Source organism: Patagioenas fasciata, chromosome 6 (assembly GCF_037038585.1).
Source record: "Patagioenas fasciata isolate bPatFas1 chromosome 6, bPatFas1.hap1, whole genome shotgun sequence".
Classification (NCBI taxonomy): Eukaryota; Metazoa; Chordata; class Aves; order Columbiformes; family Columbidae; genus Patagioenas; species Patagioenas fasciata.
The window spans coordinates 19,596,360-19,622,523 of NC_092525.1; the positions used below are offsets into that span (position 1 = coordinate 19,596,360).

Sequence of the window (26,164 nt, forward strand, 5' to 3'; positions counted from 1 at the left end):
AAAAAAAAGGTAATATACAACTAACAGACAGATTATATTATGGGGTCTGCTTACATGACATAGAGATTGGGACTCAGATCTATCCTGTGAAAGTAAACAGTTTTAAAACCATTTTTAATGAAGTTGCATTTTCCAAGGCATGAGACCCTGTGAATTCACTGGAGAAGTTTTTTGACATCATAGCTCTATAGGTAAAGCATAGTCCTGAAAGTCAGGAAGTATGTGTTCTCCCAGCTCAATGGCAATTTTGCTGCATGGACAATTAACCTCATTTCATGTACCATGTTTATGCATTCAGTCTTCCTTTAACCCATCATAGGCTTTCATGTGGCTTCATAGTCCTCCAGACCAGCTAGTGAGCAACTAACCTGTGCCAGCCAGGGTGTGGACATTGAAGCTCCTGCCCTGCATAATGGATTCATTTGGATCTGATTCGATAAGTTTTATGTAGCTGAGTATACACATGGTTCTTAAAACAAAGGGATCTGAGCTCTTTTCTGGGATTTGTGACTTCCTTTGTTTGCTACATCTTGTTTTTTTGGCAAATCAGAGTGCATGCTAAGTATGTGCTAATACACAGACTGAATGACAATATACTATCAGAGATTATTTCACTCCTTTCTCATGGCCTATTTTATGAGATTTAGACACTATAGGCTGACTGAGACAAGAGGTATCCAGATTATTTAATTTTCACTAAGCAGATCGATTTGGGGTTTATTGGTTTCATTTTGCTTGGTGAGGTTTTTTCCTATAAATAATTTTCTTTTTTGCATTTAGGTATGTTGGAAAAGGAAAATTATCTATTCCATAATTATAGACTTATCTGTGATCTAGTTTGAGTTCTCTGAAAATTGTCTCAGCTTTCAAAAATGTCTGTTGTGGAGAAAGCATACCATTACAGCTGTTCTGCAGTATTTAAAGGGCAGAAGCACCTGAACTATTGCTCCCCTGACTTCTGTTTCCCATGAGTGAAAAATATCTTACAGACGGAATATTGCTGATAACCAAACACAGGGCGGAATTGTTGCTTGTTCCCTATTCTCGAACAGCGATGCACTGAAAATAGAAACAGCTGCATCTTTCAATTGGGTGAAATTTGAATAATGTTGCTGTGCTTGAAATAAAATGGGAAAACCATGTGGAGTGAGAGGTTTGATCTGATAGGTGCAGATAATACCCAATTTCAGAATTCTGGGGCAGGTATAATTCTATATTTCTCATTACCCGAAACTCAAGAGTATTTGAATCTGGGGTTCTAGCTGCTGCTTATAAAGACAGAAACGTCGACACAGAGGTTCACACTAGGCTGCTCAGGGAGTAGTCCTGCCAGCAAATGCTGGTGATAGTCAGATGTAGCAGACCAGTGATTACCATATGAACTCTATGAAATTTTAGACCAAGAAAGGGAGAGATGTTATTCTTCCTTAACTCTATTTCTTGGAATGATTGTACAAGTTCTAAAAGAATTTACTGAAATTAGTAGAATTTTTCCAAGAGTTAAAGTTTTAAAGTGCCAGCAAATCAAGAACACTTATGGACTGTAATTCTTAGGAATGATACATATCTCTCATACAGGAACATACAGGAAAGTAGCCCCAAAATCCAGGCCTCTCCATGGTGCTCTGTGCACCACAGGTGTTGGACCAGCTACAGATCTCTGGCACACAGCAGAGCTGTTATTTAGTAGAATACTTCTGAAATGGCCAAACTGAAAGCAATTTCTGCACATGAACTGGATAAACTAAGCGAGTTAGGTCTTGCAGTTCCCAAGTATATTCAAAGACCCAGGTCCCAATGTAGGCCCAATCACCACAATTGTCCAACGTGGTGCCATCACACTGGGCTCACAGCTGTGCTCCGCAGGAGACAACAGCATGAACAGGAAGCAGGATTGCAGTCCTGTTGCAGTGCTATGTTGGATTGAATTTGTTCCTCCAGGACTGTCTGAAAGGCTTTGGAGGATCCTTCTGATTTGGTTTGTTGTCAGCTCATGGGACCACACCTCTGTTGCTCCCGTCCTCCTGTTCCTCTCGGTCTCTGTGGTTCCCTGAGGCCTCCCAAAGGCTTTCCCGTGCAATATTTGCACCTTTCACATACTTGTGCTTGTTTGTCACATCTCATGATTTACTCATTGTACGCTGATGCATATTTACTAATTCTAACATTTCCTCATTAGTCATTCCCTCCAGGCCCATTAATCACTATAAATTTCCAAACGAGAGGCTGCAGTACATCGTTCCTTCCAACAGACAGCTGACACGTAGTAATTAGGCAGCTGAACATAAAAATAATGAGGCTGAGGCTCCCGCAGACCTCCTTCCCCCTCTCAGCACCTCGAGGGCAGCCTCTTTGCAGCACACGCGGCCCCGCACGCTGCCGCTCGCACTGCGGCTGCACAAGCTGCTCCCCAACGCAGATGTGCCTGTTTTGCTCTCTTTATCCCCAAAACCTGCTCTCTGATCCATTGAAGAGATACTCAAGCATTTAGCTTCGTGACTCCTGGTGGTGTTTTTCCGTGCATCACGTCAACCTAGACACTGAATTATTTAATCTCTCTACCTCCCCTGTTTCCCTGTCATGTGGGGACTGGTCCAGTTCCTGTTGTTCATCTCTACCTGCTGCTCCAGAAAATCCTTGTGCCAAGCTGCCCTGCCAGTTTGCCGCAGACTCTCTAGCTCAGAGCACACTCCTGGAAATAATGCATCTTTTCACAATGGCTTTACACCCTGAAATAAATAGCATGATTCAGGCGTTGGTTTGACTGCCGTGTGTAATACAAAAAAGGTCTGAGAGACCAAAAAGCTCTTTGTATCCAGCCTAATTTTCCTGTTTTCTTGTATTCTCCCTCCTCTGCACAGTCGGGGAGCTGCTCTGCAGTCTTTTGTCTTTTTTTTTTTTTTTTGTTTGGCCAGAATGCTTTGTGGTGATCACTTTTGTTTGCTGCAGAAATACCCCGGAAATTGAGTGCCCATGGAGAGGGACACAGCACCATCCGCTCCAAATTACACTTCTGTGTCCGGCATTGCTGACCAAACTGGAGTTAATGAGAGGTAGGAAGAAACTTCCCCTGTACGTCTTTTTTTTTCTCCTGCTCCCTTCTGAAGGAACGTGTCTTGGCTGCATTTGGCTTAAATAGACCCTTGATCTGCTTTGTTTATGGTAATTTCTTTATTCCTGTGAGAGAGAGGGAAGGCAGCACCGAAATGATATTGTTCTGGGACTGTAGATGGGCAGATGGTTTGAAAAAATGATTGCAAGATTTCACTTGCACTCTGGGCCTGTCTTTCACATTGGGGTGCAAAGACCAAGTTTTGTCTTCTGTCACGGGCAACCTAATTTAGGTTGCCTAAAACTTGAAATCAGCTTGAAGACAAATCCCCAAGGTCAACGACACCACAGATTTGGAGGTTAAGGAATTGAGGTTAAGAACTGACAAACAAGGATGTTGAGACAAGATTATGGAAATGAGGATCTGTAGCAAATTCTCTCTTGTTTCCCCCTTGTAACCTATTAATGACATTAGCACCCGTCTTTGACAGTCTCTCCTTGAAGGGCAACTTACTTGCTCAGTAAAGATGCTTTTATGAGTCCCAGAAACAAGCGCAGGAAAACATGTGGGCAAATCTGCTAAGACCCGGATATGGGACACAGTCCTTAAAAGCCCTGCATTGACCTAAAAGAAATCACCTGAAAGAAGGAGGAGAGCAGAACAGTTAATAGGTGGGACCCCACAGCTGTATCCCCGTCCTGGTCCATGCACTGAAAGCGAACATCCTTTTTTACCTCCAATGCTGCAGAATGCATTTGGTTAAAAATTCGGTCTTTCCATCTCCCCAGTGAGCTGGAGCACTTCTGCTGTCCCTTCTCACAGCTGCAAAAGCTGCAATTCTGAGGGATTAAAGCCAAGATCATAAACTGGTACCTATTAACATGGCCTGCCCAGCTCAAATTGCTTATCTCCTGAGCCCTTGGAGTAAGTTAGCATTTTGTGTAATGTGTTTTGTTGTTGCTAATGCAAGTCACTGCTCAGAGGTTGCTGAAGTCATCTCCAGGAAGAGTTTTTGGATACCTCGTCCTTGGCCAGAAATTTTTGCTGTAAGTATCTTACTCATCTTCACATAGGAACAGTAAGCGAAGCATGGGCTGGATTATTTCTGCACGATTCTTTGACTAAAACACAAGACCCACATTTTCCTGCAAAGTTGTGTCCCATCTCATGCACTGCAGCTTGGTTGCTGCAAGTGAGGTTTCCTCCCAAGATCGGTGTAGCACAAGACCTTTCCTCACTGTTTTTCTCCTGATCTTCCTCACAGAGAGCTGACCAAGGACAGCCGGATGGATAGGAGGTATTTAATGGAGGTGGCTTTAGTTGCCTGTGAAGTTGGTGGACTGAGCCACAGGGTTCACTCCTCTTCTTGTCTGTAGCAGTTTTCTACCAGTGTTAGTGAGGTCAGGCCCATTTCTTTCTCGTGAGTAGATGACAGAAAGCAAAGTGAACATGTTCCTTTTCTTTAATATATTAACCAGTGATGGCTAATGAACACCTACCATCCTATTGATCTCAGATGTATGAATTTGTGGCCTTGTTACAAATTTTCTGGTGCTTCAGCTCCCTAACATTGAAGTATTCACTCATAGTAGCTATAGCTTTACGAATAGTTGGGGTTTTTTTTCAGAAATAGTTTTTCCATCTGTTTGTTCCATTTTCCCATCTGTTCCTCCAGCCTCATAGTCTTGTTCAACCTGTTTACAAAGATTGCCTTAAAGTGAATATATAAATATATATTTTTTAATTTATTTTTTTTCCCAGGACAATTGTTTCCTTCATATTGGTTTGATTTGTTCTTAAACTGCCTTTCTGAACTACTCTGGGCACTTTTTCTGCTCACCCATTTACCTTTCCAATATGTGCTTTAATCCATCAACATGACCATATACTTTAAGGCCACGAGGAGTTCTTGTGTGGTGCATGGCGATCACTGCAGCACAGCTGGACCTGTGAGTAGGTCCTGGTGAGAAAGCCAGCGTGCCCATGGATGATGTCCAGGTGGTTACCATGAAGGCGGGTGACACCAGAGCATTCCCGGTAGTGCTGCTCTCAATGAATGGGATGACTCAATTTGGGCATGTTGCTTTTTTGCTACACCAAAGTACAACTCCCTGCTACCAGAAGATGCAGGGTAGTGGACAGCCCAACTATTGCTCTTTGCCACCTCACCTGCTCTCCACCACGATGCTGTTCAGTCACCTGTACAGGGGCATTTTCCTCCAGTGTGACCCAGGTGTTGTTCAATGGCTAGACATCTTTTAAAAGAGTTATCAGGCAATCCAGAAGCACAAGAACATTGTGGTAGGAAGCACATACATTTAAAATGAAGGATTAATTGCCACCAAATAATCTGCCTGTTCTCAATAAAGACCTCAACTGAAGATGGTCTTGCAGCACCTCCCAAGTGTTCCCTTCACTGGAGAACCTCTTAAGTAGCTTCTGAGTAGTTACCAGATAGAGATTAAGGTACCCAAGGCAGTCCCCAGCCTGTGTTTGACCAATCTGGAAAAAAAATTGCAGGAATCATCAGCCGGTATTTTATTACACTTAGATCAGAAGCTGGACTGGATTTGTCTGTGTAATTGCCTGAGAGATACAAGTGAGCGCCCTTCAAAAAGGTATCATTTCTGCCACAAAGAGAGCATGAATCTGTGTCTCTCCAGGCCACCCAAAAAGTGATCTTTGATTTGTCAAAATAATCCTTTATACAGGGTAATCAGGAGCTTGGAAGATATCCAAAATGTGTTAATCTACACTTTGTAGATTTCTTTTTTTTATGTAAGGTAGGGGGGAACTAATTATAAGCTTGTAAATCATGCGGTTAATTTTAAAGAAAAACGCTTTGGGAAAGTTTTCTAGCCTTCTGCAAGACATTTTGGTTTTATTCCTTCTCTATCCGCAAGACTTTTGCCTTCTACTGTTTGCTGGCAGGAAGAAGATTGGGAAAATCCTACTGGTCCTGTCATCGCAAGGGATGACTGTGGAGTGCTTTCATTGTTACCCTTCTCCTTCTGGTAGAATGAGATCAGACCCTCCATTTAGGTAAAGACAAGGTGTCGTCTTTTTCGTTCCGGATGTGCTGAGCTATTTGTAAACAATGAGGGCTTTTGTCATATTCAGCATAAAATTCAACACTGTTGTGTGTTCATGAGATTTTGAAGGCTGCTGTGCTCCACTTTCCACGTAAAAGAGTTCACGGAAAGTCTTTGGGAGGATGGAGACCCCAACTCCTGGTTTCCATGCAGGAGGACGTCCCCAGGACTCATAGCAAGCATTGGCCTTCCAGACTAAATGCAACATCTACTTATTTTAAAGGTTTGTAATTAACAAGACCACCTTGCTAAGAGGTGTGCATGGTGAGGGGGGAGCAGCCTTTTACAGCAGCCCCTGCTTTTGGTCTTGGTGGTGGCTTTACTTTAGAGTGGTCTTCTGGCCACTTGGAGCTAAGCAGAAATGAGCTGTAAATTTATTTCCAACTTCAAGTTTTTGGGCCACAAAAGTTTTTAGGCACGAAAGGCTGGTCCTGCATGTTTGATAGCAAGCTCAAGGCTTTACCTTCCAGCTCAGCATAGTTGGTTAGAAAGTTTATCCATTACCAACCTGTATTGGTTTGGTTCCCTTTGTTCCCAGAAAACAAAGACCCTGTGTTCACAGCTAAATCCCCCTATACAAGCATTTCCTTTAACTGAACAAAAGCCTGCTAAATAAGAACATTTCTCCCTCTGGGTCATGATGCTTTCCCCCCCTCCGCCCCGTGCTCATGATGTGTGATATTCCCTTAGTTCACTTTCTTTGTTACTTTCTACAGTTAAGTTTCCATACGCTCCTGCTCATGTGTGGTGCCAGTGCTGTTGGTGATGAGTTTCTTCCAGTGTTGACTTGAGCAATGTCTCTGAAATAGTAATTTTCTGTCTCCCCAGTATTTAGCTGAGTACATAGTCTCCAAGACCTTTCATCAGGCATCCATCAGCAATGAGTTGAAGCTAAGCAAAACGCTACCCTGTTCCAGAGGCTGAGCAAATCACATGCCTACATGGTAACTAATTATTTCTATTGGCTGATTGTTTTTTAATTTGTCTGTTTTATAGGTAAACAGATTTATCTTACAAAGGCAAAGTGAATAATAATGCTGGGTTTTATTCATTGCTTTCCTTCAGAGACTGAAAGGCTGAATACTGAAATAGGTGTGATTTAGCTGTACAGAGAAGTCACTTGATTTTCATACCCAGCCAGGATTGCTGGAAAAGATTGGGAAAGCCTGGAAAAATTGTCGAGCCTCCTAACAGAACTCCATAAATGGATGACATGAGCCATGTGGTCTCCAGCTTCCAACTCATCATCAACCTCCCCATTTAAAATGAAACATTTTATAATTGGCAAACTCCCTGGAGAAGCTGATTTCTGGTACAGGGAGCCCACCATATAGGACCTCACATTCAGACCGCTCATGAACATCAGTCATTTGTGGTATTCAACTCAACCTCATGATCCTGAATGCAAATCCTGAGCATTGGCATCTCACATCTTGTGATGCCATTTGTACATTGGTTGTGTTGCAGAAGCATGCAGAGCTGTCTCAGAGCACACAAGGTAGGGATCAAGAAGATGCAAAAACCGGTTCTTGACCCAAAATGCTTATGACTGAAATACCAGGAGGGTGGATGGAAACACAGGAGACAGCACTTCTCGCTAGTACAATTTAGATGCAATCAGGATTGAAGGAGTGGGAACCCTGAAAAGCTTTTTCTGGCTTACAAAATAAGGAAAGAAATTCAGCAAGTTAAAATTCTTGGAGGGAGATGTCATATGTGCGTGCTACAGGATAAGACCATGGGCAGATCGCACTCTTTGGGTGATATCCTTACCTGCAGAATGTGCTTTTAAAGAAATCTGGGTCTTGAAAACAAAAAGCTATGTCTAGAGATACTAGGAGCGGCAGTGGCTGCCTTTAATTTAGCATGGCCAACCTTGGAGACCTGAACCAATGCGAGTACTCCCACACGCTCAGCAGCATCCATACATAACGGTCCTACACAGGATGAAAGTTCGGGTGCCCCATTCCTGAGTTTTCTGCTTTGGAAAGACTTGCTTTCCACCACTGCAAAAAAAGAGTTGCTTTCAGTGGCAATTTTACCAGGTTTTCCTGCCTGAGTGGGAAAGGGATGAAGACCTTTACTTGCCAGTGACTGCAGGGCAGGGGACACCGCAAAGGAAACAGGACCCATGCATCTGGCACTGGCTTTTTCGGCTGTATTTCGGTTTGCCTGCCGGGCTGGGGTTGCAGCTGGCTGGCCTGATCTCCTTCCCTCCCACCGGCTCTCGCTGAGAGCAGAACATGCCTTCTCCTGCTGATTTCTGCTTGCCATATTGATTGCAGCAGGGTATAATGGAGACAAGTCAGGCAGAAAGCCAGCCACCCTTGGGAATGATTAAAGAGCAAGAAAAAAGGATGGAAGTGAAGAAAAACAGGCTGATACTTAGGACGTGGCAGATTTGTAGCAAATTGTGCCCCTTTCTCCGCTCCAACCCAACCTGGTACCCAGGACAGTGCCGTAGCACCACTTTTTCAGCTCTGCCATTGTACAGACCCGCATGTACATGGGGAACAAAATCCCCAGAATGTGTACAATATCCCTATTGTGCATGGATTTGCAGACTGATTATTCGGAGTGTAGCCAAGGAAAGGTAAGGCTATGACCCATTGTTTTTGTGGGATCAATTGAATACAATCATTTGCATTTAAAACACTCCGAATTCGCACTGTCAATATGCCAAACAGCTGCTCCGGCTTTTCAGCATTCCATGGTGACAATCACACTATCGTACATCATTGGCACCAGGATTTGCAATACTCTCAGTGTCAAAATTTTGTGTGTTTTTTTTTTTTAAGAAAAAAAAATCCCCTCCCCCCATACCCAAACCTGTGAAAAATCCATTTTTAAAATGATGGCGTTCGGTGCTGCTAAGCAGGCCTTCACAGATGCCAACATATCAAAATTCATCTCTTTTCTTCCTCTCATACAATTAAAAGGTAGTTAAGAAAGAGGCTGTTCCTGATAGATCCACCTTCTGTTTTCTCCTTTGTATGCGTATTATTCATTAGCAGTCTAATAAGAGTTTCAAAATGCTCTGTGCCTCTGCCAGCAGGGCATATGTATGTAGACATGTGCTTGTGACAGATAAGTACATAAACAGCATATTGGCACCAGAAAGACATCTGTGCCTAGAAAAATGCTTGTGATATGTACATAAATGACATTTTAGCTCTAGTCAAGTCCTTGTGGCTTTGAGAGGAATATGTGACTGTACTCTTCTCTGTGAATACTGAAAAGGTGCATCTTAGAAAGAGAGGATTTCAGAGGTTTGTGGAGAGTCAGAGGCAGAGCTGAGATGCGGGATGCCGCCCCGTGTGAACAGCCATGGCTGCAGCCCTGGTTCTGCCAGGTCGCGGCAGACGGTGGCAGAGTCTTGCTGGGGGGATCGTGAGCGGCTGCCACCGACAGCACAGTGTGTGCAGCCACCTCGCAGGGGAGCACCCGGCACCCCCAGGATCCGATTTCATATGTCCGGATGGGGTCTGCCGTGGGAGGTGGTGTGGGGCTGGCAAAGGCGATGCAGGTTCTGGCTGTGAAGGGAATATAAATCTTGGCCCGAAGACCAAAAAGTCAGGGGGTGGTCAGGAGTCTGAGGGCACAGGGAGTGCTCCCTGCAGCACTTTCTGCTACCTATATTTAATTACCCAGCTGACAAATCTGAATGCAATCCCTTCACTACCGCTGGCTTCTACAGCAGAAGAGGGACATTTTGATCTGTTACAGAAGGTCACCGAATAGTCCTGTCTTCTGGGATCATTTCTGGATTGCACAATGGGATGCTGTAGTTCTACTTGCACCACTTGGCTTAAGCTGCGATGCCTCAGTTTGCCCATTCGTGGTGACAGTTGCTTGCCTTATAGCTTTAATTAGTGCTGGAAACGTGGTCAGGAGGTGAGAGGCCTTTTGGAGTCCCAGGAAAACCCAGAGACAATTTGCATCTAATTTTGGGTAGAAGAGAGAGAAGATGAAAAATTGAAGGCACTTTAGTATTCATTATGCGTGCACAACAGTAAATATGGATTTAGCTTCCTGATTTTGGGGCTTAGAGTCAGACCCTTGGAGATATTTGGGCCCCAAGCTTCCATGGGGACCACTTATGTCCCAGTGAAATAACCCCAAGCAGGGAACTCAAGCTTAAGGACTGGATTCAAACGTAATTCATGAGCTTGTTCTGGGAGGTACGGGTGCCCCAGCACTTTCCGTTCCTCACCTTCTGCAATTAGAAATCTCCTGTAGATTGTTTGATCCAGCAGAGCAAATGCTAAAAGGAAATGTGTGTCCAAAGCTGCCATTGCCTCTGGGTCCGTCATGACTTACCTGGGCTGGATTAAATGGCGACTACACCTGTGTGGACGGCCTCCAGAATGTGGTCTAACATGCACAATGTGGTGGTGACTGCTGTTCACTAGCTTGCCCATGGTGAAAACGGCATCATTCCTTTGGGTCTAACATAAGGAAGAAAAAAGCAGCAAAGTATCCTTTGGTGTAGATCAGGATGGGTCCCTTGAACTTCGCTGGAGCCTGTTGGTTGATGTGACCTGAGCACACAGCTCCTTGGGTGGGTGGGGATCTCACACCTCCAACATGGTGGATAGAACTGCAGTGGTGGATGAGCTGTTACTTGCCTGAAAAAAAAAAGTGTTTGTGGGGAGAAAACATCTCCATTCATTCTCATTTTGCATGTGATTTTTCCTACATATGTTTCTAATCATTAAGAAATTCTGTAGCTTAAATAATGCTCTGAAAGTACGGTAACTGTTGGACTACATTCTGTTGTAACCTTATTGAATTTCGCTTCTCTGGAAAAAATAATGGGATAGTATATCTTGAAAAACAAATGGTAATTGCATTTTTAACAGAATGTTTCTCTTTGTGTTTCAAAACCTTCTGCACACAGTTAGACATCTAGCCAGAGAAGAAGGTACAAAGCATATGGGCCAATTTCTGTCTGTTGGCTGTTCAAGATGCCTTAATATTCAAGCAGTGATGTGTCTGTGTCCATGCAATATGGCACAATATATCTACTAAGTATCCATGAGCTCAGGTGAGGTGGCCAGAAAGTTGTGTACTGGGGTCAGAAGAGGTATTCAAGGAGAAACTGTGGAAGGTGAGTTTATCCTGTGGGTGTACATCCATATCACATGTTAATTCACTTTTTTGTTATTTTGACTGCAGAAGACTGATGTTCTGTGTTCATGGCCAGAGGCACAGCTTCATCTTCCAGGTGACCAGGATCTTACAACTAAGGATCTGGTAGAAACTGCAAAAATAGAGATTGTCCAAAACCTTTGTGCTGTCCATGCACTGCAAAAATATGAATTCCCCAGTGCTTTGGGGATTTTCACATCACCATGTGCTGAGAACCGATTTGATTAAAGCCTGAGACCCAAAATGGCATCATCGCAATGCAGTTTGGTAACATGCTGGTGTTACTGTCTACCGAGGTTAGGAGAGCCCTGGTAATAACTGGAATGCTCTTTCTAATTTTTAGTAAATCTGGCACGTTGAGGACTTTGTGATGAGATGCATTTGGACATATGAAGCTTCAAGGCAAAGTAATAGGCTTGAGGCTTCTGACTGACAAGACACATGTGAGTACATGCAAAATGTGCTCCTCCTGCTAAAAATAACATTTCTTCTGTCAACCACGATGCATCCACCCCCACAACACCACCCAGAAGAACACATTAACACCTTGGCTTTGCACGTAGCCCGATTCACAGCAGCCACAAGTGGTAGAGGGATCTGCACTCTGTGTGCACGCTGACAAATCATATGGCATCGCGAAGAACAGAGGAGTGAAACTGGGCTAGCAGAAGTTGACGCCTTATCATCACAGTCCCTTTGAGCATGCTGTAGGCTGACACCTCCACCAACCGAGTCATCTCCCTGATGCCAGGATGAAGAGCACGAGCCCACTATCCTGATTTAGCCTCTGGTAAGGGAAGCTTGGCTTCTCACACTGGGAAGGGTGGAATAGGTGTGTTGGTGCAATTGGTACAGGAGCATCACAGCTGCACTGGCACGGGGACAATCAAAGCGTGTCCAACCACCGCTGCCCACAGCTGTGCTACCGCGCCTTGTAAAATATAAGTTATACACCAGTGATGTGAGATTTTTCTCCCATTACTGCACCCCCATTTGGTGTCTAATACCATCCAGAAAGCTGCAAGTAATATTTCAAACCCAGAAGAGCTGGGTTGCAGCCGAGCATTATGCTAAAGGAGGACGCTTGCAATCACTAAGATACAGGTCTGTAGTACAGGCTGTGTGCACGTCTGTTGGCACTGCAGTCACCAAGGTTAGGAAAGACATGGACAGCAAAGCTTTTAAAAGAGGTGAAAGACAAGAGAATACCAAAGCTTTTTCCCAGTTGTTGTTTGCTATGAAAAATTTGCTTTTTTCCTAAAAAAATTGAAGCTTTCTGAAAAACGTTGAAGACAGTGGAAATGTACCAAATTTGCCATTCTTTGAACTTCTCACCATAACTTCTAGGCAAATAATTTGAAAAGTCATTATTGACAGTTTTGCTTTGGTATAAATACAGATTGTTTACAAAGTAAATCTCTTAAAAAGTGAGTTGGATACAAGTTGTGGATAAAATATTGGCAGGTGATGCGAGGTTGATTGTGGTCACAGAGGTCACTGTCGGTCCACTGCTGCCTTCCTGTGGGACAATGTGAAGCATTATTCAAAGGCGATTTTCAGAAAACCCAGGAGATTTAAATGCGTAAGTTCCAATCTCTCCTTTATCTGGCAAGCGCATGAGCCTACATTCTCACTCTCAATATTAAGCTCCTTTAACTCTCATTTAAGAGGCTGGGCAGAACCCTGGGCTCTCGCAATGCTTCCCTTGTCTGAACTTCACCTGATGACTGGCAAAGCCAGGCTTTGATGGGCGCTGAAGCATCCAGTCCTTAGCAGATGATGCTTAGTGCTTAACAGGATCAGCCCCTTAGCGACTCGGATGGTGCCCATCACCTCAGATGCCTTACCGTTTTTTAAATTATGCAATGCCCACCATATGTAATCAGCCAAGTAAGCTGCTTTCACCTAACCTCAACTGCGTGTAATGCTCATAATCCCAGCTAGGTGTCTGTATAAAGGAGCTCCTTGTTACAGGCAGAAGGGAGGAATATTATTCCATGTGAAAATTACAGAGATGTAAAAAGAAAGGCTTGCAAGATTCCTTTTGTTTGGCAAAACATTTGAGGTTTTGGGGTTGGTTTTGGAGGTCCCGGTGTTTAAACTTAGTTTTTCAGCAGCTGGTCTGGCACTAGCTTACATGAGAAAGCAGCTCGCCCATGGCAAGTCCTGTCCCCAGTAAGCTATCGTCATTTTATCTTGTTTTGTTTTCTTTCCAGTCCTTTCCTGTTATAGCAGATGTAACACCAGCATCAAGTCCCCTCCTTGGATGAAAATTCGTGAGTTCATCAGCCAAGATGGAGCTTCAGTTTTGGCCTCATTTGGTTTCTCTCTTGGAAAAGGTGAATGGTTGGATGCTCTTGGTGGTTCTGGTCATGTTTCTTTTGATTATTGACCTTGTGAAAAAGAGACGTCCCAGGAATTTCCCTCCAGGGCCACAGCTCTTTCCTCTCATGGGAACCTATGTGGACTTTAAGCAGCCCCTCCACCTTGCACTGCTGAAGGTAAGAGCTCCATGGACATTTCTCCTACTAAGAATATTTTACCTCTTCAGTGACTCTTGTCACCTAACCTGGAAAGCAAGAGCAGCCTTTGAAGAACTAGCTGTATAATAACCATGTATGAGAGATAACCGTGCATGGTTTTAGCTCTTACTATCACCTTGAATTCTGTGGAAGTAGGAAGGTCCAATGGGAAAGAAGCCCATAATGGAGGAAGATCTACATGTTCCTCCTGTTTCTTCCCATCTGGAGCCCAGGAAGGGTTTGGAGTGGCTGGGCCAGGCAGGGGGAGGGATGGCGAGTGCTGTGTGGGAAGCGAACTGTTTGGACTGTGAAGATCACCTCTGGAAATTGTATTGTCATTGTCTTTGCTCAGAGCCCAACTTTTTGCCCGATTACATCTGAAAGGTATATTTAAGACCCTGATTTAACCATCCCTGTGGTTTCTTCTGTGTCACAGAAGGAGGCAGTGATTGCTATGGAAAGGTTTCTGGAGCTTCAACTCCCACCAAAGACAAAGAGAGATATTTTATAAGTGCTGAATAGGCTTTTTCTGGTAAAGTGCAAGGCAAGATTCTTACTTGTTGGTTGCAAATATCCTTTCTTGTGACTCTTCATCCCCTGCTTTTATTTAGCAGGCTGAAACCAGCCTATCTACCCCGGGTTTCACAGGCCACAAGCACAGGTACGGGTGTCCCCTGGGGGAGTCATTGGGGAAGGCTGGGGCCTGAGCTCCCTGGCAGAGTGAGGCCCAAGAGATGATGTGATCAGCCTTCGCTCTTATGCATCAGGGAGTTGAACACTTCCCAGGAGACACTAAATGCCAGCAAAGTCCATGCAAGGAAAATGGCTATAATTCAGCCATAAATGCATTCAGGCTTAAACCATAAGCAGTTGGAAACACTTGCTAAATGGGATAGCTGGACCAAGAAATGGAACTACTTTAGACACAAAGCCAATGAAAGGGATTATTTGTTGTGTTATGCCCTCAGCAGCAAGAGCCTGGTCATGGTGACCCAGGTGGTGCCTTCACTTCTTGTACCCTTCTTGGAAAGAAAAGGGATGGAGCAGATGCCCATCAGTTACAAAGCAAGTAATGTCCTTGGAACAAGTTAAATTGATGCAACTGCCTGGTGAAACCCAGGTCATACCTGCTAACAAATAGAAGCAAACCACCTCTCTCTCACACTACAGCTTTCTAGCTTTTTTTACAACCTACCTTCATGGAATAGTTTAGATTGGACGGAACCTGCAGACTTGGGCTTGGTTTTTTCTTAGGTTCTCTTGCTCCAAGCAGGACTAAATTCAAAGTTAAACGCCATTGAGCGAGGTCTTGTCCAGGTAAGTTTTGAAAATCTCCATCTTCTCACTCTCAGAGGGTGATGAATTCTCTTTCAGCTTATCAGTCGGTATGGGAACATCTTCAGCGTGCAGTTTGGAAGCCTGACTTTTGTGGTAATCAATGGGTACCAAATGGTGAGAGAAGCTCTTGTCCACCAGGCTGAAATATTTGCAGATCGGCCAAATATTCCACTTCTCCAAGAAATATTTAGAGGCTTTGGTAAGCACAGCTTCCAGAACTTTGGTACCATTTTTTTCATCTATTTGCAGTGATACCAATTAGAATTAAAGAAATGGGCTGAATTCAGCCCTTGGTAACTCCATTGATAAAAGTCTGCACAGAAGAAGGCAGGAACTTAATTCAGTCTAATAATCTCACAGGTGTACATTTAAATCTCTCTGGGCTTTAGGGATGATGTTGGGATCAAAGTCAGGTCTTGATGAAAGAGGAGAAATAAATGCAAGCTGCCCAGGGATCAATACACTTGAAGAGTTTTCCCCTTGGTTTTAATTTCTCCTCTTTCTCTCCCAGTTGCATGTAGCTCCAGAGACAGGGAACAGTGCTCCTGCCTGCAACTCTGCCAACAGCGTGATAATACTTAGAGTATTTTGGCTTACACCTTGTTTTCCCACGCAAAGTGACAAAGTTGCAGATTAAAGCAAACCCATAAAGCTAGAACTTTAGCTTAAGCCAATTACTCTTGAATTTTAATTCCTAGGCAAAGCTGTAGTTTTTCAATGGCTATGAGGTTAGCTTCCTTTGATTTGCAGTTTTTATTCAAGCTGAATGACCATTTCTGTATCTTGTCACTCCAGTGTGACACAGAGTGAGGTTTGTTCACTTGTTTTTTCCACCTACAGGGCTCATATCATCAAATGGGCATATATGGAGGCAACAGAGAAAGTTCACTTTAGCAACGCTGAAAAGCATAGCTGTAAGTTTTGAGGAAAAAGTGCAAGAGGAGAGCCGGTACCTTGTGGAGACGATCGAGGAGGAGAAAGGTGGGTGGTTAAGCACCATGCCCAAAGCTTCCAGCTAAATGTACAACGAGAAGTAAAACCCTGATGCAGCTCTTAACAAGCAAAACATTTCCGTAATTGCTCAAATCTCTCTTACACTTCCAGACTGCACCTTTTAGCACTTATTTTAGACCTCAGGTCTACTATTTTAGTTCTTCCATATTAATATTAAGTAAATACATGTTAGGTGTTTATTAAAACTTGCATGTTTATATGGCTAAGAAAGTCTCTCCTGTGTTCTGTGAAGGAATCAATGCAGCTCTCCTGCTTCAGGCATATATGCTCAGAGGCTGAGTTAACCTCTGCTTGTCCTTGGTTTTGAGAAGTATTTTAAAACTTGTTTAGTCAGGCTTTCCTTTTGTATCGTGTGCAGATGAAGTGTGTGCCTCACTCTTTTATGGTCCAGCTTTTAAGAACTGCCAGAGGGATATTAGTAAGAATAATTTGTATGTTGGTACATGGGTAATGTTGCGCTTCAGCTTTAAATAGAAGCAGATGGGGTTTAGCTAATTCTATGGAGCTATATATAGTAAATAAGAAAGATCTAAATAGGAATTGTGAAATTATATACTGAACTTGCTCCATTTTAATTGCTGTTGCACTGAACACGCCAAATACTTCATGTTGCCAATTGATTATAGTCCTTTATAGTCCTAATCAATAAACTAATTAAGCTGCTGGTTTGTGCCTTTCTTCCCATTAATAACGACAGATAGTGATCATGTCCATCACTCTAGTATCTGAGCAGCAGCCCAGAATAATTACTTTCTTGAAGAGAGGAGAGATCAGCAGTGCAGAGTGTCTTGCATTTCAAAGCGATGCTCCCCGGCGTACCGGCAGCTGCTCAGGGATGGACTGGGTTCGTTACTGACATTAGTCTCTCATGCCATGGCCTGTAGCTCTCCAGGCTGCCTCAGGATCCACCAGGAGATGGTGGTGTCTGCTCAACAGCTCTCCCAAGGAATGCACATGTGATGAACATTGCACGCACCACACTTGGCTCTTTTAGGAGCTACGTGCATCACGCCTGTGGGCCATATCAGCTTTTGATGGATTTTATAGGTGGCTGCAAAGACTTGCAATCTTCACCCTCTCCCCTCTCACCCATTTCACTTGATTTCTTTGTGGTGGGCAGTTCAAGGCCAGTGCAGTGGCACTTCTGCAATGTGTTAGTCTTGAGCTCCCTGCCCCAGGCCAAGCTTTGAGGGACCCTCTCCTGGTGTCTGAAATTTGCACCAAAACCATGTTGGAGCATGTATACCTGACAGCCATAGCATGACATCCTGCAGATTGTTTTCCCTGGAAAACAGTTCAAACCCTGCTTTGGCAGCCCTGTGCCAATGTCAGTGTCTGCCAGTAGCCTTGCCTGGAGATGGGAGGGGATGTCCTTGGAGAAAGAATGTTGTGCCACACAGTGTCCAACCTCCAGCAGGATGACGGAGGTGATGGGGATGGTGGGGACCCCAGAACCACGGGGTGAAGCATCACCCTCGGTGAAGAGGAGATGAGGTCTCACCCCAACTTCGGAACTGTTGATCTGGCACAGAATGTGGTTTTGACTAAGATTTTACAAAAGAAAAAAAGTAAACTTGTCTTTCATTTTCTTTCCACCAGGACAACCATTTGACCCTCATTACAAAATTAATAGTGCTGTTTCAAACATCATCTGTTCCATAACTTTTGGGAACCGCTTCGACTACCATGACAACCGTTTCCAGGAATTACTGCACTCGCTGGCTGAAACGCTGTTGCTCATCGGAAGTTTCTGGGGCCAGGTAAAGCCAGTTGGATGCTTTTCTAGCTTCAGCTACATGTAAGAGCTCAGAAACAGGAGTTTCTAAGGCACAATGTAATCTGCTTTTCCCTGTAGAAAGAGAGTCACGTTATAAGCGAGATAACCATGAGTATTGTTTTACATTAGACTGGGTTTATGCACAAAATCCATCAGGAAAGCAAGGAAGGAAGTTAATATTATTGAGGCGTATAGAGAAAAAACATCACAGGATTGTAAAACCTGCTGTAACTGAAGAGTAAGGGAAATACCTTTAAAATATCTATGTTTCTACAAAAAGAGTCAATTAATAGTACTCTAAGTGAAAATTCCCTCCTTTTCCCCCATCCCTTTCCCAACTAGTTTTTCAAATAACATTTTTCAGTTAGGTGGATTTGGGGACAGATTGCACATAGCTTCTGCATGGGCACACAGCATGGGCCACATCCGATGTCTGTTCCCCCAACGGACCCCAGCACTAAGGGGCTCCTCTGCATCCACACTGATTTATGACTCTGGTGGTCACCTCACATTAGGTGACAGATTTGACCATGCAGTATTAGAGAACCTGATCAGCGGAAAATATCTGGCTAGTTCTTACTGTGTTTGTACTTGTTTACATCATTGTAACTAAATCGGCCTTTGCAGCATAACTGATTTTTTCCTGGTAACAAACAGAGCTAATAAATTGTACTGTCATCTCAACTGTGACACATGCTTTCTTTTTAAAGAAATGCTCTTTTGCTCTGTTTTCTCACCAGTTGTATAATGCTTTTCCTTCGATCATGAGATGGCTACCGGGACCCTTTAGGAAAATCTTCAGGCACTGGGAGAAACTTGAATATTTTGTGAAGGAAGTGATCACAAAGCACAAAGAGGATTTGGACCAGTCCGAGGCAGGAGATTATATTGATTATTACCTGAAGGAAATAGAAAAGGTAAGAGAGAAATATCTACAGTCACCTAAAGCTTAACTCAAGAAACAAGCAGATGAGACTCAAAGCTGTTTTGTCAGAGGAGTCCACGTCTCCCATGTTGCCTTCTCGTTCCTAACTCTTCCACATCAAACTTTTAGGAACAGGAGCCTGATCACTTTGAAAACACACAGATCTTGTTTTCATTTGAAAATATTTACACTTTGTCTCTTCAATTTCTCATTCTGTCACATGACGTAGGAGGGTGTTCAGGGAATGTGTTCACATTTTTATGAGAGCTTGCAGGCCTGTGTTTGCTATTGTGAAACTTCACATTTAAAAATGCTACCTGCTTTCAGAAGTCACTCGATAGCAAACGGTGTCATTCAAAGCATTCCACAGGGCTTGAAATTCAGTGAAAGTAAGGGGTAGAAATTCCAAGTCCAGGGGTGGTGGATGATAAACTATTAAGAGCAGCAGGACTTGACTTATGAATGGATAGTTGTGGATTGGGTTCTTGAAAGCGTCTCCTCCATAATAAGAGTTTTCATTGCCATTTTTTCTTCCCCAAGTTTAAGGATGACACCAACTCATATTTTCATGAAGAAAACCTCCTGTGTTCCACCCTGGACCTCTTCCTAACCGGGACGGAGACAACGGCAACCGCTATCCGCTGGGCTCTGCTCTACATGGCCATGTACCCCCACATTCAGGGTAGGGCCACTGATGGGTCCTTCATTAAGCCCAAAACCAGATAAGTGAAACTCAGAAAACAGAGTTACTTCCAGCTTTACCACATACTGGACATGCCCATGCCCCAGTTCCTTACTGGGGACATCTTGAGCACAGGCCTTTTTATTTCTCTCTTTCCATAGAGAAAGTGCAGCTCGAAATTGATTCAGTGATCGGCCAGTCCCGCCAGCCCACCATGGCTGACAAGGAGAACATGCCGTACACCAGCGCGGTGCTGAGCGAGGTCCTGCGGATGGGCAACGTCGTGCCACTGGGGGTGCCCAGGATGTCCACCAGTGACACTACCCTGGCCGGTTTCCACGTGCCCAAAGTATGTGGAGACCACCAGCCTTTCCCTTGTCCCACCAGAGCAGGGTCTTCATGGCCCAAGTCCCACATCTCACCTGGAGGGGAACTAACCAGCAGGATCTTGCGGAAATACCACAGTTACGGAGAAAATACAAGGTCTCCTGACAGACGCTGTAGCGGTGTTATGGGTCCCACCTCTTTATGGAGGAGAATTATGAGATCCTACAGTGTTGGTCATAGCTTTCAGTTTTACAAGGCTTATCCCTTAAGTTTTATACAAGGTGCCTTCCAGGCATTATGGGAATAGAGGGACAAGAAACATAAGAAGGTATTTTGGGTTTGTTAGTTCCACAGAATATTAAAAATCATATATTAAAAGTAGAATTTGATGCAACCCAGGTAACAGGTATGGATGTATACACATTGTTCTGCAATTATAGAAGCAGAGAAGTGAACAATCTGATGGCCTTCACCCTCATTTAATTACATACCTTAGGAAATAACATTTTGCCCTTAAAAAAAAAGTTGTTTACATTTTGTGTGGAATAGAGCTAATAATACACTAGTCTGACAACACATCGGCTCTTTTGCATTGCATAATTGCTCATTTTCTCCACATCTTGCAGGGCACCACCCTGATGACCAGCCTGACTTCGATAATGTTTGACAAAAACGTGTGGGAGACTCCAGACACCTTTAATCCTGAACATTTCCTGGAAAATGGCCAGTACAGGAGACGGGAGGCTTTTCTGCCCTTCTCTGCAGGTAAGATGATGGATGGGGAGATGGTTTTCCTTTTTGCAATGTTTTTTCATTTCCCAAGACCCCCCCTCCAGAATAGGGGGTACAGCTCCTTGTCTGGCTTTCAGCCCATCCCCACAGTGAAAATCCCAGTAACAGTTAATACTGACTGCTTGGAGCAGGAGGGAAATCAATTTGTTATCACAGGATGAAAAAAAAAAAAGGCTTTTTCCTCTTGCACAAGCTGCATAAATGTTTTGTTTCACTGAGTTTCCTGTCTTCGCCTATCAGAACAGCCATTGTAGTTTGCTCAGCAGTAAACTTCTTGGGAAGGTTTCTACAAGATGTGTGGGTGAACATTGCCACCTAACCTTTCAAGAAAGAAAAGCTCTTGCAACCTGTGCAATGCCTTGTGTGCACAAGAAGTGTGAGAGGTGGTTCAAGCTTGCTTAGGAGTCTGTTGGGTTATTTTTGCTTTATTTCCAGGCAAGCGATCTTGTCCTGGAGAGCAGCTTGCCAGAACCGAGCTCTTCATCTTCTTCACAGCCCTCCTGCAGAAGTTCACCTTCCAGGCACCATCGGAGGCCGCGCTCACCTTTGCCTTCACACTCAGCCTCACACGCTGCCCCAAGCCCTTCCACATCTGTGCGCTCCCTCGTTACTGAGGCAGGTGTGGGGCTGCCCCACTTCAGCCCCCCCACTTCAGCCCTCTGCAAGCTGGAAAGTGCCCCTTCTCCCATCCACCCCACAGAGTTTGGGCCAAAATGATGTGCCACAGTTGTCTAGTGCTGGTGGGAAGCGCACACTGCAATGAGGACAACCCTTGGGGCTCTTCCCTTCAGCCCCTGCCTCCTCCCCTTATCAGTTTGACAAAATGCAAGAATTTAAAAGCCTTATTACTTAATTTCTGCCACGAGCAACTCCCAGGAAGGTGCCTGTCAGCTGCAAATCCATGGGCACAGTAGGGTCCACAGTGACTCTTCTATATGTCCACCACCCAGAGACCATCTAGCAACCCCTAAATCCCAATACCACAGCACCCCAAATGGCTGTGTTTGCTGAGGTGTCCCTGGTCAGTGGGGGCAGGTGGCCTTGGACGTACAAGCTCTGGGTTTGTGCCTCAGCACCAATTTGGACTTCAAGGTGGCTATGGCTGATCCTGAGCTGCCGGTGGCCTCAGGTTCTGGGTGGTTTATGCTTCCTGCATAATTATGTTGCTGTTTTGCAATGAAAATATTAATATCTAAGCTGAGATCTTTGCAGCAGCAACTTGCCTTTTTAATCTCGTAAGTAAATGGAAATTTTGATTAGGAGGCTACAGGGTAGTAGAAACAGCTTCTACCAAGGGCTGACCCAAGTGGGATGGCACAAGGAGCTGTGCTTCCAGCAGGTCTCAAATGGCTATAAAAATGCAGTATTGCAATTGTATAGTCAGGAAAGGTTTATCCAAAAAGGTTTGTGCTAGTAAAATACAAAATGGGAAAGCTGCAAAAAAAATAATTGCATGGTGTTGCTCAGGAGGAGTTTAACCAAAGCCCAACAGAATGAGTAACAGCAGAAGGGTCAGAATCAGCATGTCCTGAGTTGAAAGGGACCCACAAGGATCATCAAGTCCAGCTCTTGTCCCTGCACAGGACAACCCCGCAATTCACACCAGGTGTCTGAGGACGTTGTCCAGTCTCTTCTTGAACACTGTCAGGTTTGGGGTCGTGACACATCCTTGGGGAGCCTTTTCCAGTGTCCAGCACCCTCTGGGTGAAGAACCTTTTCCTAATGTCCAACCTATACCTCTCCTGGTACATCCTCCTGCCATTCCCTCAGGTTCTGTCATTGGTCACTAAAGAGAAGTTCAGCGTCTGCCCCTCCTGCTCCCCTTGTTAGGAAGCTGTAGCCACCATGAGGTCTCAGTCTCCTCTTCTGCATGCTGAACAAACTAAGCAACTTTAGCTGCTCCTCATACGGCTTCCCCTCCAAAGCCTTCACCAACTTTGTAGCCTCTTCTGCATGTTCTCCAGTGGCTTTGTATCTTTTTACTTATCCTGTGTCCCCAGCCCTGCACACAGTGCTCCAGGTGAGGCCACCCCAGCGCAGAGCGGGACAGTCCCCTCCCTGCCAGGCTGGCCATGCTGTGCTGGATGCATCCCAGGGTCATGCTCACAGCTGCTCACCGCTGGCTGTCGGAAGGGAAACGGCTGCGTGAGGGCTTTGCGGTGGCAAGTCAGGAGCTTGCCGCTTCCCCTCTGCATCTGGCAGAGGTCTGTGACAGTGCGTGATGGGCATGTCCATAGTGTGGGGCCAAGGAGGTGGGTCAGGGCAGGGCCCCCTCTGTGATGGAGACACTGAATCTGCCCATACTGGGGTCTCTTTGGAAAACAGTTAAGTATACAACTTGTAGAAAATTTTTCCATTTATTTGACCAAACACTAATAATTAGAAATGCCATCTCCTGTGTGCTTTTATTTGGAATGTAGTCGCAGCACAGATAATTAATTGTTCTCACCTTTCATAAGTGACTTTTCTATGTGCACGTATGTAGGATACTGAATAGTTAACAGGAAAACAGGATTAAATCAAGTTTAATTTCCACCAGCTATAGCCTCCCTTCTGGCAATAACCGCCTTCGCCACGGTGCAGAGCAGTCACTGTGCAGTGGCAGATTTATGCCACATGGGAGAGTCCTCTGCACATCGCATCCCTGCCGTGCTGGGCACACGGATTTGGTCAATGAGCCGCCCTTCTAACTGATCTTTTTAATCCTGTTGTGTTTTTAATTAATGTTTTGCATTAGAAGCTCCCGATTGTTTTTTCTTTCTAAAAGAGAAAACATAAAAGATCTGTAGACTTTTTTTTTTCACCTGTGAAGTTTTCAAAGCCATTCAGGAGTAGGCACTGGTTTCTCTCCATTATTTATTTGCTCTAGTGTACTTCTGACCTCTGGTATGTGGCTACAGCTTGTATTATTTGCACAGAATAAATGGTTAGAATCTCCTCCTTTTTTTTTTTTTAATCATTACATTAAAAGAACGCCACCAATTGAAAATGTAATGATTGCGTACTATAAAAGCAGGAGGCATTAAATTGTTTATTTTGTGGGTGGAGCATCTCTTGTGAGTGAAGGGGAACAGACAAATCTCTGCAGGCTCACACCAGAGTGTGTTTGAAGGCCAGAGACAAAAACAGAGCTTCTCCTCTAAAACAGTTTTTCTTCTTTAATGTCTGCAATAAAACAGTGGTGTAACTTTTTCAGTTTACTCAAGTGTTAGGGTTATGCAGCAGATTTGCTCTTGTATGGATGGCATAGCTGCTGCATCTCAGTGCCTTGTCTCAGCACTGGACCACCCCAGCAGCCACAACTTATGTCCCTGAAAGAGAGAAAATGAACCCAAATCATCCCCTGGAGCACGAGGTGGCAGCCGACGACTGCAAACAGCTGCAGAGCCGCTTGGTGCAAAGGCAGACTGCTGCTGCGAATGCCCCTGCTTCTTTCGCAATAAAACTCACTGCATATATCAAAATAAATGCATGTGGTGTACATGCGTGATCAACTGCCTGTCCCAGAGCCACTCTTACATGGGAAAATTCAGCACAGCCAGTTACCAGCTACCAATGAAGGGTCACAGCCTGCAGAGCTGGGTGTCTGCTCTGCCTTTTCAGCCCCTGGTTTTGCTTCCTCCGGCTTTGGGCACAGATTCAAAAGGCGGTGGGAGGGACAACCTTATGGCTGAATTGAGTTGCTCTGCTTGCAATGGTCTGCACAGACCAGGAAATGACGGTGCTTGGAAACGGCTGCAGATCCTGGACGGCTGTTTACTTCATCCACATATGAACCAGATGCAATGAAATGAAACTTGTGTGTAAGATTTTCTGAAAGGCTTGCGCAACTTTTTCTCAGATGTTCCTGCTGACTTGCGGCTTTGTTGATGACTGTTTGTACTACTGAACGAACCTGCAAATTAGTACAGTACAGGCAGCGAGGAGCAGCTGGAGCCTCCCTGGCACCGTGACGGAAACGTTGGGACACGGGCAGTGAGAGAACCACAGGGAGGAGAGAGCGGGGCTTGTGATGAGCCATGGGCTCATGGGAATGGCACAACGAGGTTGCCAGGAGGTTTAATCCCAGCCCCACAAAGCTCCTTTCTGTCCTTTACACAAGGATATGGATCAGTCGGGTTTTGTAAAGCAGCAGTGGGAGATGGGAGGGGGAAAGAAAAGCAGGGATGTTTTGGTTTGTGTTTGCTTTTTTTAGTACAATCAGATGAAAGCCTTGATGTTTAATTGAGAAGGGGTTTAATCAAACTGTCTTTACGGAAACCTGGGAAAGCAGGAGTCTTAACCATGCTGTCTTGTGTCTGTGCCCACAGCTGTGCCAGCACGTTGCCTGTCAGGCCCTGTCCCTGGGGGGGTCCCTGGTGCCCCGTGAGCTCAGCCTGCCCTGACCTGCCACAGGACACGTCCCTGCAGAGCCCCACAATCCAGCCATGCTGCGTTTCCTCTGGGAGAGCATCTCCGTCCAGGTGCTCCTCGTCTTCCTTGTTGTGTTCCTGCTCGTTGCCGACTACATGAAGCACAGAAAGCCCAATGGCTTTCCTCCACACCCCTTCTGTCTCCCCATCCTGGGGCACTTACACGTACTGATGAACTTCAGCGATGCCCAAATCTCAGTGCAGAAGGTAAGGGGCTGGGGGCACCAGAGGCAAGGGGATAGAGAGGGTTGCAGCGACACAATCCTATCAGCCTGAGGAGGGGGTTAACCTGAACTCCATGGCCCAGGAGGACTTGCAGGAGCTCACCCCGAAGCAGGCAGGACGTTTGCCCTCAATCAGCAGCAGCGTGGATGAAGTTTGCCCAGGCATGAAGAAGGGGACAATTGTGGAGCAATCCTTTGGGCAAAGGGCAAGGTCTGACACCACGGATGCTGTCACAGCTGTAGGAGCCCCATAGATCTGACTGGGCATTGGAAGAGTATTTGGGAAGGGAGAGAAACAAAAGGAAGAAAAACACAAGACTGAAAAATCGAACCAGGAGAATTCTGCGTGATTTATGGCAAATTATCACCAATTCCTGATCAATGATTTAGGAAAACAGGAAAGAAAAAACACCACACAAAGCAGGCAGACACTTGTGCAAACATCCTGTCTCCCCTGCTGCTCTCAGTTTCCCTTGTTTTCACTCCTGTCCCCTGCCAGGCCATCCCTGGCCTGACAGATACACTCTTCGCAATACCAATACTGTCTATTTATTTCATCATCTTCACAGCTTACGAAAAAGTATGGGGACATCTTCAGCGTGGACATGGGCACTGAATGGATTGTTTTCATAAATGGGCTACACCTGGTTAAGGAAGTTCTTGTAAACCAAGGGGAAAACTTCCTGGATCGCCCTGAATTGCCTCTGGCTCGAGAGGCTTTCAGCAACAGGGGTGAGTTCTCCCTCAGGACACAGATCTCAGCCTTAAAATCAAAGTACTGATCCAACAGAGGTCCGACATGGCTGGACATAAAACAGAGCCCTGGAGCTTTTTCTCCTGGGTGGAGGGATCTGCT

General features: G+C 44.9%; 1 protein-coding gene and 1 pseudogene across 10 annotated transcripts; both read left to right on the top strand.

Moving 5' to 3' along the window:
• On the top strand, positions 1-25,111 carry LOC136103662 (cytochrome P450 2J2-like). 10 transcript variants are annotated; one of them, XM_071810122.1, is made up of 13 exons: positions 1-6,367; positions 6,973-12,085; positions 12,760-12,877; positions 13,512-13,796; positions 15,192-15,354; positions 15,996-16,136; positions 17,769-17,929; positions 18,687-18,863; positions 19,412-19,553; positions 19,715-19,902; positions 20,507-20,645; positions 21,108-21,291; positions 24,983-25,065. In XM_071810122.1, exons 4-12 carry the CDS (start codon positions 13,590-13,592, stop codon positions 21,284-21,286), a joined length of 1,497 nt encoding a protein of 498 aa, XP_071666223.1. In that variant the 5' UTR covers positions 1-6,367; positions 6,973-12,085; positions 12,760-12,877; positions 13,512-13,589; the 3' UTR covers positions 21,287-21,291; positions 24,983-25,065. The 10 variants fall into 10 exon arrangements, with proteins under 10 accessions (XP_071666223.1, XP_071666226.1, XP_071666222.1 ...); XM_071810125.1 differs by having other exon boundaries at positions 6,973-8,737; positions 11,323-12,085; positions 21,108-24,983; XM_071810121.1 differs by having other exon boundaries at positions 6,973-7,088; positions 7,210-12,085; positions 21,108-24,983.
• Positions 25,100-26,164, top strand: part of LOC136103661 (cytochrome P450 2J2-like) — a 4,755-nt pseudogene continuing 3,690 nt past the window's right edge.

Coding starts and splice junctions, on each gene's coding strand:
- LOC136103662 (XM_071810122.1), top strand. CDS start 13,590: ATGGAGCTTCAGTTTTGGCCTCATTTGGTTTCTCTCTTGGAAAAGGTG. Junction 19,903..20,506: donor CCGGTTTCCACGTGCCCAAA/GTATGTGGAGAC, acceptor CACATCTTGCAG/GGCACCACCCTGATGACCAG. Junction 20,646..21,107: donor TTTTCTGCCCTTCTCTGCAG/GTAAGATGATGG, acceptor CTTTATTTCCAG/GCAAGCGATCTTGTCCTGGA.